A 17735-nucleotide genomic window follows, 5' to 3' on the forward strand; every position below is an offset into this window, starting at 1 on the left:
GGTATGTCTTCAGATCATCCTCAGGGATGTTTCCCACACCGTTGCCAATAGCCCATTTTGCAACTCTAGTGTGACTTAAAAAAACTGCAACTATAACCAAGAATTCCCTGAAAAATGTCCCAGATAGTGCTTTGCAGATTTCACCCATACTCATATTAGGTCTACACCTCCTGACCTAATGTCTGAAACCGCTATCTCATCTGTCTCACCGTTCCTTGTTAACTCTTTGCACCGTGGAAGTAGCTGGTTCGATTCCAGATGTAACCTTTCTGGGTGTTTTTTTTTTTTTTTGGTTTTCTTCCCTAATTTCTGATTTCTAGTCTTCAACAGGACACGGTAGTATAAGCTGTACGCTTGCATATTTATGTGCACCATCAAATATCAGTATTCAATTCCAATTACTGATCTTGTTTGCCCCTTTAAAGCCCGGGTGATAAAATCGAAAAGCATAGATCTTTTTCAACAATTCAAAAATACGCCCCGCAGTGAACTGATCGCTTAGACACGGTTCACAGCAGATCACCGAAGTCAAGCAGCATTGGCTGCGGTCAGTGTGCTGGTGAGTGGCCACTTGGATCAGTCTGCGTAGGGACCGAGGGTGTGCGGTATTGGTCCTCGTTAAACTGTTCTACCGTAAAGTGCTCGACTTCACGCCCAGGTCGTCGGGCTACCGAAGCGGGGGAGCCATCCCCTCTGCAGAGGATCAAAATTGTGATGGAATGTCTTCAGATCATCCTCAGGGATGTTTCCCAGACCGTTGCCAATAGCCCATTGTGCAGCTCTAGTGCGACGTAAATGATCAACAACAACAACTCAACAGCCCATTGTGCAGCTCTAGTGTGATGTTAATAAAGTATCTATCTACCTGTCTCAACAACTCAACTCCACCTAAATTGTTGATCAAAGACTTTTTAACCTTTCTTTGTATCTTTGAATATTCCTAGTGTATGATTCATTTCAATCTAAGATGTGCCGTTATCTCTTTAATCGCAAATTTTATTCCTGTTTGTATCGTGCCTATGTAGAATCGGTAAATGGAATTATGTTATAATTTTTTTGTACATATGTTTGTAAAATTTTATCCCTGTTCGTATTATGCCTAGGTAGAATCGGTAAATAGAATTATGTTTACAATTTTTTGTATGTATGTTCGGGAAATATTTCTGAATTCGTAAATTTTATCCCTGTTTGTATCGTGCTTGGGTAGAATAAATAAATAGAATTATGTTTGCAATTTTTGTACATATTTTTGTAAATAACAAAGTAAAAAAAATTGTTTTAATTAATATTTTTATTCAGTTTTGCGTATTGAGTCGTTAATTTATCTTCATGAAAATTTAGTCTGATCAAGGCAGAGTTTCCATCGAAAATTTTAATCTACATAAAACTTGGACATAATATATTTTATTCGAGAAATTTGACGTTATATTTCTTCAGTTCTAAAATTTAATCTTTAATTTGTTTTTAATTATGATTGTTTAATTTTATCGTTTCCTTAAAACTACAAATGATTTTTTAATGACGCAAATTTACTATCAAATATATTTTGCCGAGGGAAAAAGCCTTTCAACAAATTTAAAATTTTGTTAGCAATTTTCATAAGTATTCTTACAATATGTATTCGTTTTAAAGACTTGTTTTGTCTAAATTATCGTTCTGAAAATGTTGGCCACGTACGTTGAAAATTTAACAAGTTTTTTGACTTATAAGAAAAACATTTATTTGCGTGCAGCTCAAGCTGAAAGAAATTTTTAACGTTTAGATTTAGCATCCTTCAAATAAAGTAAATTTTGAAAATATAAAACAAGGTACAATTTTGATGGATGCGGGTTTTTGATCCCAAATATATGGAGGAAGAGCAGCAACAATTTGCAAAATATAGTTCTAATAATTTTAACTATAGACATTTTAAAATTTATAGCCCCTTATGAATTCGAAATTTTGAGTGTCTTAAGGTGACTCGCGTTCTTAAAAAAATTAATAAATAATAAATAAATAAAATAAAAAAACTACTAGCAAAATTTCTAAAGAGGATTTGAAAACTCATCGCTTTACTTTTTACAGAAAAAAATTTCTTTGAATAATGCCTCCGAGAGATCTCTTTTCTAATAATATTAATTTAGAAAGATAAAGCAGTTTTCAATTGTTCGTATAAAAAATTTAGCACTAGTTTTTTAGTTTCTTCAGTTCTCTGCACAGGTTGCTTAGGTACATTATAGCTGCAAAATGCCTCTTTGCTTTCTTTTCATTCCGACCACCACAATGTCTACCACTAAAATACCATAAGTCCGGATCATGGTAGCTCAGGGGATGGAGCACTAGACTTTCAATGAAGTGTTCCGGGTTCAAATCCCAGTAATGACTCGTTGATACGAATTCCGCACCCGGTTTGCGCAAACCACAATGCTGACAAAAATATCCTCAGTGGTAGACGGATCACTGGTTAGTCCTCTTGCCGTAAGGACTAATTATACGTTTTAGGGATTTTACTCTACATGTAACGCAAATGCTGGTTAATTCTATCAAAAAGTACTCCACGAAGGCTAGTTAGTCCCAATGAGTGATCCAGGAGTTCCCTTGTCTCCTGGATTGAGTTCAGAATTACAAGGATACGGAGTTAAACATTGCCGGTCATAAACTCACAATTGGGTCAGCTTTTCAACTGCGGTTACATAATAAAAAATAAAATGCTAGGCCATGATGAATGCAAAAAAAGGGCTGCAAGTTGTCCCACCTATCTCTCGAGATTTTATCAGCACGCACTTTAGTTAAAGTCAAAAGCAATAGTTTAGATATTCCCAATTATAAATCTCAACTTCATATTGAAATTTTTTTTTAAATGAAAACTTATTAAAAGTTTTAATCCTTTAAACTGATAGGAGTCTCATTAACGGGTAAAATTGTTTCTCGTGTATTTCTTCAGATTGAGTAACAGTATCTATTCTATATATTTTTTTTTTCAAAATACCTTTAAAAGTCAAAGCTGCCATAATTAAAGTATTGACAACATATTCTATTAAAAAAAGCTGCAATAACTGTATACTTTCTTGAATGTTCGTTTTTGTTTGAAATGTATTTGCTTTTTAAGATTTAAAAAAAATGATTAATGAGAAATTACAGAGGCTAAGGAAAGAGAGCTGGGGCCATAATTTCTTGCTCAGTACCTTCTAGTTTTAAAATAAAGCCTAATAGTATTGTCCATGCAAGCAGACTTGTTACGCATCAGAAAAATACAGGCGTATTTTAAAATCAAATATTTACTTTAAATCTAGGGTTAATGCAAGAAAAATTCAGAAATACCTCAGTAACATATAATATATGAACTAATGTTAGTCTTTATATTCAAATTTTACAGAATAATTCAGTAATGTTCTGGAATTTCCTTAATTTTTTACCGTGGATGCTCCAAAATTCAGTAGACGAACTTAAGAGGCATGAAAAGCTTCAAGATAATCATACATGGGACTGGGAATAACATGGGACTGAAAAAAAAGTTAAAACTGGAAAAGATCACTAAAAACCCTTTGTAGGTTTCGTTGTCAGGTTGGAAAAGTTTTAAAGTTACAAAAAATTTGCCATCTGCGAAAGATTTATTTAATTATTAAGAGAATAGTTCAAGGTGATATCCTCTGAAATCACTGCACAGTCTACAACGAAATAAAAATTATTCTCGTGCACTGGAGAAGGCAAAATGCGCTTTTGATGTTTGCCGGAGAAACTACAGCCAACGGTTATAGGAATTGTTACTACAAGAATATTTCACAGTGGTATCCTCTGACATCACTTTAGGATGCAAAGTGCGCTTTTGATGTTAGCCGGAGAAACTACAGCCAGCGGTTATGGGAATTGTTTCTACAAGAAAAGTTCATAGTGGTATCCTCTGACATCACTAAAGAATGCAAAGGGTGCTTTCGAAGTTTACCAGTGAAACCACAGTCAACAGTTATGACGATGGTTACTACAAGAATCGTTCAAAGCGATATCCTCCAACATCATTGCACAGTCTACAACGAAATAGAAATAATTCTAGTGCACTCTGTAGGATTCAAAGTGTGCTTTTGATGTTTGCGAAGCAACCTCAGTCAAAGGCTACGTAAACATAAAACTGTGTGTACAGGCGTACCAGAACACAGAAACTAGAGATATGGCGTAACCCCGTTGAAAACGTTACACGATGGTCATACTGCAATTTCCCGACATCCGTTATTTTTTGTTATTTATGATACATTGAGGTTCCACTGGTTCTTTAAATTGAGGCCATGCCAGTAGTTTTGCGGTTTTTCACAATCTCAACGCAGTTAGCAGAACGATGTTTTGTAATTTTCCCGTTTTATCGCCACTCCGATTATTAGAACCCCTTAGATTTTATGAAAATGTATTGTGATATTAGACCGAAGATTTTCTAAAACTAGATTCTTTTTTGGCAGAGATTTTGTCCTAGAAAAATTTCGCAATTTATGTTATTATATTATTGTTATATTCAAACTTTTTTTTTTAATTCTAGGCCAGAGAAGATTGCACAGTAATAAAGTATAAACCTGCGTTGTGTTGGACAATTTATTACATAGTATTTTTTTTAATTATACCATCACTCGATGTATATTACTTCTACGAGTATGGCCTTGGTAAACTTTGGCCAGTTTGTGCACTCACACTGGTTACTGCGGCAGGAATTGTAAGTATCAATCTTATAAGTACTCTTATCAAAAAGACTTAATAAAATTACTTGCTGTGTATACATTTCCTTTAACCCTTAAAGCTTCAAAATATTCGAAGTCATTTTTCCAAAATATAAAAGTATAATATAAATTTTGTTATTATATTTATAGATAAATTAATTGTAACTATATCAAAAAATAAAATTTCAGCAACTATATAAACGGTATGTGACAAGTATCATGTCACTTGTATGGTGACATTGGTCAATTACGTATTAAAAACTAATTGCATGCTGACTTACTTTTTATATCAAAAGTAGTATCATCGTAATATTTCATTATTGTGAATGAAACACCAAAAAAAAAAAAAAAAAAAAAAAAAAAAAAAAAAAAAAAAAACATTAGAAATGATTTAACTAATGAACTTCACTTATTAGCGCATTCGCCTAATTATGGCAGTGACCTGCAAAGGCTGATTGATACGAAATCTAATCCACCTGGCACCATCAATAGTGCTTACGTTAAATATCCATCTGAAAGTCCTCCAGGAAGGAAAGTTTGCCTCAATGCTTGATCCTGAAAGTTCCATGTCTTCTAGGTCGGGTTCAAAATGACAAGGCTGCGGAGATGAATATTGACTGTTAAAAATTCAAAATTTGGTCCGCTGCTCAACGCTGGTTATAAAATAGAATAAAATCCTGTAATTTTTGCTTGAACTTAGGATTAAATTTTTCAGTTTTTCATCCTTCAGAAAGAAAAAATATTTTTAAAATTCTAAATTTGCAAAAATATTGAACGTCGTTAGCAGCAAATAAATTATAAATAGCAGTTTCAGTGATCGATCCTATTTTCATAATTTTCAGTTCAGTAACTTGACTTATGCTGATATTTCTTGGTATTAAAGCGATATTTACCTCTATTTTTCAGTTCATTTGGCAAATAAGACAATTGAATGCCCAGTAAAATTGAAAAATAGTAAATTATTGGAAAATCTTAGCGAATTAATCCACTGTATATCCCAATCCATAATCAACTTCAGGATAAATTACCATCATAGTAGACCCAGCGCCCAATATATTGCTCGGAATTTAGTTTAGTTTTATCACTTTAATATTTTAAGATTTGTTTTTTTTGCTACGGAGGCCTCTACACTCATCTTGGATTTTAGATAAATTTTTTAATATGTGTTTATTTTTTCATACTTAACAAGATTTTGATGACATGGTATAAGAACAATACCTTTCAAAAAAGTTAGAAAATAAAAGGGTTGATTTTTAGATTAGAAATTGTACTTGATATTTTTTAGAACTTCTGGGAATTTTCTCCTCAAAACTTAAAAGCACTAAAATAGTGTAATTTGTAGTTTCGAGTAAATAATTTTAAAACGACACTTAAGTTTTCGACTTACTCAGTTTTTTTTTACTTTTTAAAACTTAGTTTTATTAAGTTTAAACTCATGAAACCAGGTTTGGAGGTAGCAAAAAAAAATTTTTACGTTAATTGCATAAGAACATGCATAAGATCTTATCTAAGAACAAGCAACTGTACACTATTCAACTACAAATCAAAAACTGATTGCAGAATTTTATTGCTTTAATTTCATCAGAAAAAATTAATGGAGAATCTAAAATACCACACACTTAATATTTCAAATTGGGTATCGGCCTTGCATTTAACATATATCAAAAGATACTACAAAATAGAGTAAATATTCATTAGTTTAGTTTTTAAATTAAATAAAAAGGATTAAAAGAATATTTATAACTTTCCCTTCCCGTTCTCACCGACTTTTGAATTGAATTGGAAGAGGCCTTTTAACAACGCGAACGCTTTTGAAAAATAACTCTTTATTCTCGTTTGATGGTATTTGAAATGAAAATGAAAAATAAGGAACATGAAATATTTTATTAAGTTACCTTTTGGCAGTTTCATAAACTTCTTATTACTCAAATCTAGTGGACTTTGTTTCATGCCCCATAGTATGAAGAAATGCAATGAATGGCTTCTGCATTTCTGTTTCTGTCCAAAATAAATACCAATTGAAAGATTCCCTAATACATGCATGGTGCGTCGCAAATTGCGCTTGTTTTTTTTTTCCTGTTGCCCTTCATTCAAAAATTTGCTCAAACTACCTTATCTTTACTTAGGACAAGTCACATAGAAAGTGAAACCTTTCACAGAATTGAAAAGACATGCTTATTGTCAGGGCTCACCTATATTGTCTCCTCATATTCTCTGTAGGGGTAATTGCTGAATTCAGGCTTTTTGATACATGATCTTTTAAATTTGGTTCAGGGACCTAAACCAAGGAAATGAGCAATATCGCAACATATGAAGAAGTAAACACAAAAGTATCTAACAATAATTAAAAAATCAAATCATTCTCATTTAGAAGCTCAATGAACTTCTTTTCCTTTGTCCCCTGAAGCATTATTTTCGCTCCATATTTCAAGTCACAGCAGTAGTATTTGCAATCATCCTGACCATCAAGGTTAAATTTTTTTAATCTTCATTGGCATGAAAACAACGGATGTGTCCTGGTTTTCCCCAGAATTTCATTCCATGCCATTATTTTTGGCTCAGGTTTTCCAGTTAGCTCAACTAATAGTTATAAGGTTTTTTCTCCAAACAGTCAATATCCATAAATTTGGTGGCCCTCTTTTTAGAAAATGATATTTTGGCCAAGTGGCTCGACCATTATCCAATATTTTAGGTATTCTATCAATTTAAAGGTTTCTATAGCAAACTTAATATCTTGCTATTTCTATTAGAAGACGTAATTTGCTTCCACTCATCGTTCTATAGCAGTGTTTCCCAAAGTGTGGTACACGTACCCTCAGGGGTACAGGAACAGTTTAGCGGGGGTACGCGTTCTTATGCGAAATATCTTGCAACAACGGAAATTTAAAAAAATTTTATTCAAAAATAAATCTACGATTACGTATTTTTCTATTGGCTATTTTTTTTGCAGAGTTAGCAGTTAATAATTAGTGGTGTCAACAGCCAGTTGTGATTTTTAACTTTTGGTACAATTTTTTATCACAGCAAAAACAATATCATCCTTCTCACTGATGCAAATAAATTTATTAACAAAACTTTGTACCAAAAAGGAAAATAAACAAATTTTTAAAAGAAAATGTTCATTTTTTTAATAGTGGTACACGGCGTTACGAAAAAGTTAAGGGTACACAAAAATCATAAGTTTGGGAAACACTGTTCTATAGCATCACATTTTCCGCTTAATTTAGTCTCTTCTCGTCAACGTTGCAATAATTTGCTATTTTCTCCATTTTTCATAAATGCTACATTATCTTCCAATTTTAGAGTTTCAAATTGAGAGATGGGAGTTTTATTTATTGAAAAACTTTTGAATTTAATGAGTCTAAACTCACTGCGTTATGTCGAAAAATTTAGATTGTTCCAGAATGATAAAATGTGTTTTGTTTTCGGTCCGATCATTTTATATTTGAAAATCAAAGCACTTTCAAAAGGAGTTTTGGAGCAAAAGAGATTTAACAAAACTGCCTTGAGAAGAGTGGAAGAAAAATAAAACTTTAAGAAAACTACGATGCTAGAAGTGCTGCAGACTAGGAGTTGCAGAAATCTAATGGTCTGTGTGAAAGATCTGTTTAAATCAAAAACAATATGTGCTTAATTGAGAGGAATGAGAATAAAAGCAGCTGCCTGAACTGTAAATTCGAGAATTAAAATTTTGGAACGAGGCTGAGAATGTCTCGCAGTGCTCTGAGCCCTTCAAACTCACTGTTAGCCAACAAGAGAAAAGTACATAGACTGCCGAGACGAAACCAAAATGTAATGCTTCGAAGGAGCTGTCGGTCAACCAGTCTTAATCGCCTTCTAAATTTAAACTAATTTTCCTCGATGAATTTTGTTTTCGATGGTTTTGCCGAGACTCGGAATACATTGGAATTTTATAGCCCATCTAAAGCATTAGAAAAATTAGACTTTTTTTTTTCTTTAAAAGTCGATGATTTTATGAATTTTTTAAATCATAAACAATTCAATTGTTCAATGCTTAACAGATTCCCTAAATAAAACCAAAGTACGAACATATCTGACGTGAAAAAAAATTTACTCAATACTTGATAATCAAATTTTAAAAGCAACGCGAGCAAACAATAAACTGAGCAATTTAAAATTAATACCAATCAAAAATGAAAATTTAAGTGCAGAAAAGCCGAAAATTCTAACATTTTATATAATATATATATAGCTTTAGAAATTTTCGTTTTGGATTTTTTTCCTGATATTAATGTTTTTTTTTTCAGTTTGTTTCGACTCTTAACGAATTACTTAAAAGAGCAATAAAAATGTTAAACGCAATGGATACTATTGAAACTCCTGCATCAAGTGACGCATCTGACATTGAATCTGCTATTGCTGCCTATCAATCTGAGCAGTTTATGAATTGGTTCTATAAGGGTCCTCATTTAGAACCTTGGCCACATTCAAGAATAACACAGTCGGAAGACAGACAAGCATTGAGAAACCTCCGTCAAAATAATAAAAAATTCCGTCGAAATTACGAAAAATTATGTTCTCAGCAAAGTCCAGATTCTGCTGTTTCTGAGACTTCTTTCATTGAGAGTGAGCAAGATAGTTATGACGAAAGTAATTTACTTCCGCAAGCAGAACATAGAAGTCTCCATCCATCGAGATCATCAGAGGAACACACAAAAGTAACACTCAGAAGTCGCCATCCATCTGGATCATTAAAGGAACACCCAGGATTAACACTCAGAAGTCGCCATCCATCTGGATCATTGGAGGAACACGCAGGATTAACACTCAGAAGTCGCCATCCATCTGGATCATTGGAGGAACACGCAGGATTAACACTCAGAAGTCGCCATCCATCGGGATCATTGGAGGAGCACGCAGGATTAACACAAAGTCTCAATACATCAATATCATCAGAGGAACAAACAATCCCATCTACTTTTGTGACTGTAGCCGAAGTCCACAGATCAAATTACGAAGAGAGCGATTGAAAATAAAACTCACGAGATGCACCAAGGAAGCAAAAGGACAGTACTTAACGAAAATTTTCAAGTGTACGTGTCTTAGCAGTTTGCAATTGCGCAAGGGCTCAAAGGATTTAAAAATTAAGGTTACACAATTTCTTTATCTCCAGACTTTTCTCCTCCTTGCCATGGTTACCATATGTCTAGCTTTTATCCCCATGCATAAACTGAGTCCAACTGTTTACTGTGAACCATACTGCCTAGTGGAAAACAAAATTTTGCGAAACCATGGTGATAAAGAGGGAAAAGTGCGTCGAGAGTGGAAATTTCGTAATTTGGAAACTCCTATTTTATTTCAGATAAATCAAGGTTTAAAAATGCATCTCTTAGCGAGTTTTGTTTCCATACGGTAATTAAAATTTTAATTGCAATCTGTTTCGTTTTATATATGTATATATATTGCCGCGATATGTATCAAGGACTTAAATGCATATACATTTTAATTTTTTCATAATCTGTGTATATAATTTTGAGAAAAACTACAGATTTAAAAAAATTTATTTAAGTATTTCGTATAGATATTTACTTTAGCGATATGCTCCAATGCTTTAAGACATTTAGCTGTGTACCTTTGTTTTAATGATCTGAATCATAAGTTCTTTTAGCTGTACGCTTTTTATGTCGAAAATTAAATCAAAATTGTAATTTATACGCATTTTAATAGTAATTACATGTCTTAAGTGTTGTTCAAAAGATTCAAAAAATCGCAAAATTAATATGCTTCGCTATTTTTGAAAATTTTATAACACGCACTTTAGAACCTTTTAGAAACCTAAATGTATGATTAAAGATTTAATAACATTCTATTTCGTTCAAATTTATATCTTCATGAAGAATTCCAAGGATATAAATATTGGTTATTAAAAAACTTTTTAATAGTTTATTTCTCTATAATTTCAAATTTATGTAGTTTTGATTTATTAAAAATATTTACTAAAAACAAAGCTTTTCCCTCTTTTATCCACGGATTTCTTAAACTATGCTACTATATGCTTAAATATATACTTAACTATTACTTAACTATATACTTAACTTATATAAAGACTACAAAAAATTACTTTCTTGTGGAAAATTCTTATTATTTTTAAACTGTTTCCAATGTTTTGTGAAACTATAGCAAGTGTATTTGAATCTTGTAAAATTATAATCAAATATGTTCTAAGGTATGTTTATGTAAATTTATTTTTCTCACGAATATTTTTATTCATTTGTTACAATGAATTAATGTTTGCTGTATGCTAATATGAGTTCTTGTGGTTCTTAATAAAAATATTTTATACAATAAGCTCGTATTTTAAATAAAATTGATAAAAAAAGCATTGAATATTAAAAAGTTAAAAATAGTTTTTGAATGACAAATTCTAAATACAGAGAAAAGTTAGTTTGGATTTTGTAAGAACATTGTTGCCAATGTTCCAGAGTTAAAATTTAAATAAATCGATAGAATTACTTGAAGGCTTGAAATGTATGGCAGTAGAAAATCTGCTGAATCTCAACATAATAGATCTGAAATATTTGGAAAATTGAAAATAAAGCAAGTTAGACATTTAATATTTGGTGTGAGGTTTCAACGTTTAGTTTGCTAGCATAGAAAAACTTCTTAATCAACCAGTTGCTTTTATGCTCAATAAGATTTTTAATAATATTTGAAATCTATTTAATGCTTAAACTAAACTTTCAAATTATGTGGTTTTGTCTTTTGAAAGTTTGTAATAAATATAGTTAATGTTCAGGACACCGTCGGTATTCTCGCTTTTTTTTTTGTCACAATCCTAATAATTTCTCTTGCGATAGTTAATATTTCATAGAAATGAAACCATGTATAACGAAGTCTTTTCAATATTTTTGAACCACTGAATTAGATGCTATTTTGAGGCAATTTTAATTTTCAATTAAAATTATTAATTAAGTTATGCAAATTAAATTTATTTTAATTAAATTAAATTAATTTTAGTTTAAAACTGCTTCGTAGCATAATAAAGTGTTTGTCGTAATGCTTAAATAGGGGAATAGAAAAACTAGTTTCTTGCCCTCATAAGATTTCCTGTTGTAAAATATTTAAGACTTGTAAATAAATTATTTATAATTTATTCTAGAGGAATAAATTTTTTAATACAGCTCGGCAAATTTACTTTTCATCAATAAAAATATACAAAATTTTGCTTAACAGCAAAAAAATTATGTCAAAACTATAAAACATAAGTCACAATCTGTGTTATGGAACAAAATAATAAAAAGCCCACAACTATAATTTAATATATTGTGCCTCATATCAAGAAGAAATAATTATACTGTTAAAAGTTATTACTTAAATAATTGTTTACTTGGTTACTCGTAATTTTAATTATATATACTCACATTATAAACTGAACTCATTCACTTTTAGCTATGTTATTCACATTTTTATTGTATATCCAAGAGAGATCTTGTAAGTTGAAAAAGTTTTGATCCATTGGAAAATTTTAAATTAAAACATTAAATTAAACGTAAGGATGAAATTAACTGAAGCTGCAATCATACAGTGTTTATTTTCTTGCAAGAGATTATGATGATCTGATTGACAAAATTTGTTGTAACGAGAAAAATTTGCACACCAGTTTTTCATCTTTGATTAGAATATGCTAATCTATTTTATTAGAAAGAAATTCTGGCACTTAATATAGCTTTTTCCTTCACATCGTAGCTATGGTATCTCAGCACAGTGTTCTCCTTAATTGTAAATTTAAGAAACTTTCTTTAGTTTCATCAGGAGAATTTTAGGAGTAGGCTGAAATCAGGTCTTATGTAAAAATCTTAACATTTCAAGCTTTGGATTTTATTCTTAAACGCGCAAGGAATGTAACTAATTGATGACACTGAAATCTTCCATGGAAGATTTTCTCTGCCTCTAGTAATATTTTTAAGCTCTGCAAGTTTCTGTACGAACTTAAATATCAGCAAAATATTTCGTAAAGTTTGTCTAACATAAGAACTTCCCCAGACATTCGTGCGGACCTGTGGCGATTACTATGGTAACGAGGAATGACTATTTCAAGTAGGGGTGCGAGGTCACTGTTTTGGAGTGGTTTCGGGTCCGGTCGGCAAGAGAAAGGTAATCACTTTCTTCGGTCTATTGTGTTCACTCCCAGAGCAAATCTAGCCACCCTAAAATGCTAAAATGCACCGTTCTTTTTTCCATAGCACCAGACTGCCTCAGACTTTGTGGCTGAAAGAGTTCTTAGCTTAGACAAACTGTAAGAACCTTAAAGGTGTTTATGATTTGCTTATTTTTGCTGATGTGGGAGGGAAGGACCAAAAATTAACTAAACATTCTCACGTAATATTTGAATGACCCCTAAAAAATTTCTTCGAAAGCGGGGTTGTGAATTCGAATATGGATGTTCATAAATTTGGTGAAAAGTTTGAGTAATAAAGCAAAATCCATCAATTCAAATTTTTGTTCCTTCATTTCTGACAGATATTTTATATAAGGATGCATTTTGTAAATTTGATATTTTTTTATTATAAAATTTTTGCTATGTGAAAGTCATTTTTTGACAAAATACATAATTTAAAATATACTTTTTCAGAAAAAAAATTATATATCATTAATTTGGGTTTCAGCCTAAATAATTATTATTTTTTTTTTAATAACAATTGTAATTTTTTTGGGGAAAATTTGGATTTTCAAATTTTTTAGAATTAGAAAATTAAATTTCTCTTTAAATGTCATTATTGTAATTGTGTATATGTTAATTTTTTACAAAACCAAATAAAATAATAAATATAAGCAAGTGTACAGTGCGACAAAAAAAAAACGAACCATCCTGACAAACATTGAAAATAATGATTGGATCATCGCGTTCTAGGACTCAATCTTAGTGACTCAAAAAGGTGACCTCAAATATGCTGATTAATAAGTGCTGACGATATTTTTAGTTACGAAATTAGGCACAAAAACGTACTATCTCTAAACAAACATACCTTCTTTTTTTAGACTGATTCAGATTTCTGACACCAAAAATATAGGGGCAACTGTGATCTGGAAAATATGGTCCCCCTAGATTCGTTAGGAAAGCGCTTCAAAGTTTGGACCCCTTAATGTTAACTAAATTTCGTTCCATATCTCGAGAACATTCTAAGTTAATTGAAAATTTTTACGCACAATTATAAACTTCGTATATTCAAAGATTAATTTTAAAGAATAACCTCCAGTAAATATTAGTTTTTTTAAAAATTTAATTTAAGAATGAATGAAAAAATTTAGAATCGTGAGGAATGCAATTTTTTTCTCATTTTAAAGAATGTAATTTTATATAGCAAAATACAAATTCGAGAGAAATCTGTCGAATAGTTCCTGCGAAATTGAATTTCAAAAGTCACATAATTCAATATTTAAATTCAATTTCTCAGTAATTATTCGCGACTGACTAGGCTCAAATTTTGCATTTTTCCATATTAAATTACGTCCCTTAAAATGATGTCAAAAATTATGTACCTTACTATTCAATTTTTTTTTACTGTTCTTAAATAAAATTTAAAAAAAAATAAATAACTAAAAATATTAACTTTGAAACGCTCTCCTAACTATTATCTTCCAACTAACTACTAAACTATTGGGATTGAATTCCTAGATTGCAGCTTTAGTGTTGATATCATTATTGATGTCGTTGTAGTTGTTGTAGTTAATTTACGTCGCACTAAAGCTGCACAATGGGCTACTGGCGACGGTCTGGGAAACATCCCTGAGGATCATCCGAAGACATGCTATCACAATTTTGATCCTCTGCAGAGGGAATGGCACCCCCGCTTCTGTAGCCCGACGACCTGCACGCGAAGTCGAGCACTTTACGGTAGAACAGTTTAACGAGGACCAATACCGCACACCCTCGGTCCCTACGCAGACTTATCCAAGTGGTCACTCACCCGCACACTGATCACAGCCAGTGATGTTTGACTTCGGTGATCTGCTGGGAGCCGTGTCTTAACGATCAGTTCACTGCGGGACATTATTGATGTCAATACTATACTGGCATCAACAATGCCGATTTGATATCATATTGATGTCAAGAAAATTAATTTAATACCAGTTCAATTTTGTATTGACTTGAGTTGACCATTTCTTGCAGGGTTGTGTTGTCTAATAATAATATATCATCAAGAGTTTCTTGAGTTCAAAAAAAGAAAAATTATGAACATTCAATTAAAAATTTTACATAAAATCGAAGATGGAGAGAGTAAAGGCCTTTTAACTAACAATATATGTTTATGTATTAAGAACGTATTAATCACGTCTCATATTCCCTTAAAATTCGAACCTGATTAAAGTAACTTAAGACAAGGGGTTTCAAGGTTTCTCCCTGGCCGAGCGGAACGCTGTTTTGCCAAACACTCTGTAGGTAGAAGGTTCGATCCCCTCCCTTCAAAACTTGCATGCAGATGTATCGTATTTTCTAATTTGTGCAATAAGTTCTCAAACTTGACATGGGCTTATGAGACATATTTTGTGATGAGCACACAAGCCTGCATATTTATGTGTGACCATAAATCAATAAGTAAAAAAATTTCTCAGTTCCACCCTATTGACAGTTGAATTGGATCGGGAATAAAGAGTCTTTTAAATAAAGGCTCAACTAGAAGTGTGAATTTCTCAGTTGCCATCCAGCATGAGTTTAACTTGCTTACTTTTTGAAGAAAAAGGCAAATTTAATCATATGTTTTCGATAAGGTTGTTGTTGTAGTTCATTTACGTCTCACTAGAGCTGCACAATGGGCTATTGGCGACGGTCTGGGAAACATCCCTGAGAATGATCCGAGGACATGCCATCACAATTTTCATCCTCTGCAGGAGGGATGGCACCCCCGCTTCGGTAGCCCGACAATCTGCACGCGAAGTCGAGCACTTTACGGTAGAACAGTTTAACGAGGACCAATACCGCACACCCTCGGTCCCTACTCAGACTTATCCAAGTGGTCACCCACCCGCACACTGACCGCAGCCAGTGATGTTTGACTTCGGTGATCTGCTGGGAACCGTGTCTTAACGATCAGTTCACTGCGGGACTTTCGATAAGGAAAAACCACAGGAGTTGTTGTCATCTTATGTGCGTACAAATTTCAGCAATCTGCTTTATTAGTTATTTAAAACATTTGAGTGACGGATAAAATCTCTTCTTGTTCACGAAATCTTGTTTAAAGGATGAAAACTTCTATAATTTTAATAGTTTGTATGGTTGTCGAAAATACGTCAGACATTTTTTATCTACCTGAAAGGATGAAAGCTGAAAATTTTTCAGTCGTTGTGGGATAGGAACTTATGACCTGTTTCATCTCAACCCAGTAAAAGGTGTGTGCTGACTTTGGACCGTGAATTTGTGACCTTTTTTAAATCAAAGTACGAATTCATAATCTTATTCGTACCGCAGTGAACTGATAGTAAGACACAGTTCCTAATTAATCACCGATGTCAAACATCACTGGTACATCAGTGAGCGAGTGAGGTAGGTAGGAACTTTATTTACGTCTCACTGGAACTGCAGAATGGGCTATTGGCAACAGTCTGGGAAACATCCTTGAGGATTATCCGAAGACATGCCATTGCAGTTTTGATTCTCTATGGGATATGGTTCCTCTTCTTTAGTAGTCCGACGAAATATGTGCGAAGTTGAGCACTTTACGGTAGAACAGTTTAACGAAGACCGATACAGTGCTACCCTATGCAGGCTGATCAAAGTGGTCACCCACTCACTTGCTGACGGCAGCCAGTAATGTTTGACTTCAGAGTTTTCCTGGGAACCATGCCTTTGCGATCAGTCTGTCCACTGCTGGACTAGAGTATTTAAATTGCGATGGTGGGTTTTGGATTATCCTCAGGGATGTACCCCAGAGCGTCGTGAATTTCCTATTGTGCAGATTTAGTGGGACGTAAATAAACAAATACCACCTCCTCCAACCCATTGATGATTGGATAGTAGTAGTAGTAGTAGTAGTACAAGTTGCATTAGAGCTGCACGATGGGCTATTGGAGAAGGATTGAGAAACATCCAGAGGATGATCCAAAGACAAGCCATCACAATTTTGATCCTCAGCCAAAAGAATTGTTGTTGTTGTTGTAGCTCATTTACGTCGCACTAGAGCTGCACAATGGGTTATTGGCGATGGTCTGGGAAACATCCCTGAGAATGATCCGAAGACATGCCATCACAATTTTGATCCTCTGCGGAGGGGATGGCACCCCAGTTTAGGTAGCCTGACGACCTGCAAGCGAAGTCGAGCACTTTACGGTAGAACAGTTTAATCTATTGTCAAGATGAAGAACGGATAGTACAAGTTAAATAAGGACATCACAGTTGTTGTAGTTCATTTACGTCGCACTAGAGCTGCACAATCGGCCATTGTTGATGGTCAGGGAAACATCCCTGAAGATGATCTGAAAACATGCCACCACAATTTTGATCCTCTGCGGAGGGGATGGCACCCCCGCTTCGGTAGCCCGATGACCTGCACGCGAAGTTGAGCACTTTACGGTAGAACAGTTTAGCGAGGATCAATACTGCACACCCTCGGTCCCTACGCAGACTGATCCAAGTGGTCACTCACCCGCACACTGATCGCAGTCAGTGATGCTTGTCTTCGGTGATCTGTTGGGAACCGTGTCTTAACGATCAGTCCACTGCGGAACTTGCCAAAGGAATAGATCTTTCGCTATGGTAAGGATTTGTACGTCAAACACTTTACAGTAAAACATTTAAACGAAAAGCGATACCGCAAATCCTCGGTTCCTTCGCAGGCTGATCAAAGTGATATTCTTTCCACTCACTAACTTCTGCAAGTGATGCTTGACTTCACTGATCAATAGGGCACTGTAATAGACACTGACGGGCGTGGGAAAAAAGCCTTTTAAGAAATTTTAAAAAAAATGAGTATGAAAGGCAATTCGAAAATGTGTAAATTTGAAGTGTTAATTCTGAAAACGATTCAGTCTTAGTGGGATACGAACCCCTGACCTACTGCCCTCCTTCATCACAACCCAGGTAAAGTAATTGGTAGCTTT

The 17735-nt window shown here is 33.4% G+C and overlaps 1 protein-coding gene across 1 annotated transcript; it reads left to right on the forward strand.

The window, feature by feature from the left end:
* Positions 1-871: 871 nt before the first annotated feature.
* LOC107449034 (uncharacterized) lies at positions 872-10988 on the forward strand. Its single transcript, XM_016064430.4, has 3 exons — positions 872-1030; positions 4505-4675; positions 8948-10988. The coding sequence occupies exons 1-3, from the start codon at positions 968-970 to the stop codon at positions 9668-9670; spliced, it is 957 nt and encodes a 318-aa protein (XP_015919916.3). The 5' UTR covers positions 872-967; the 3' UTR covers positions 9671-10988.
* Positions 10989-17735: the final 6747 nt, after the last annotated feature.

This window comes from Parasteatoda tepidariorum, chromosome 5, assembly GCF_982258835.1.
Source record: "Parasteatoda tepidariorum strain Cologne lab strain chromosome 5, Ptep-v5.0, whole genome shotgun sequence".
NCBI lineage: Eukaryota > Metazoa > Arthropoda > Arachnida > Araneae > Theridiidae > Parasteatoda > Parasteatoda tepidariorum.

Bases quoted from the DNA above. Each gene is read 5' to 3' on its own strand.
- LOC107449034 (XM_016064430.4), top strand. From the start codon at position 968: ATGTGCCGTTATCTCTTTAATCGCAAATTTTATTCCTGTTTGTATCGT. The intron at 1,031-4,504 runs GTAAATGGAATT...TTTTAATTCTAG, and splicing joins ATCGTGCCTATGTAGAATCG to GCCAGAGAAGATTGCACAGT. The intron at 4,676-8,947 runs GTAAGTATCAAT...TTTTTTTTTCAG, and splicing joins TGGTTACTGCGGCAGGAATT to TTTGTTTCGACTCTTAACGA.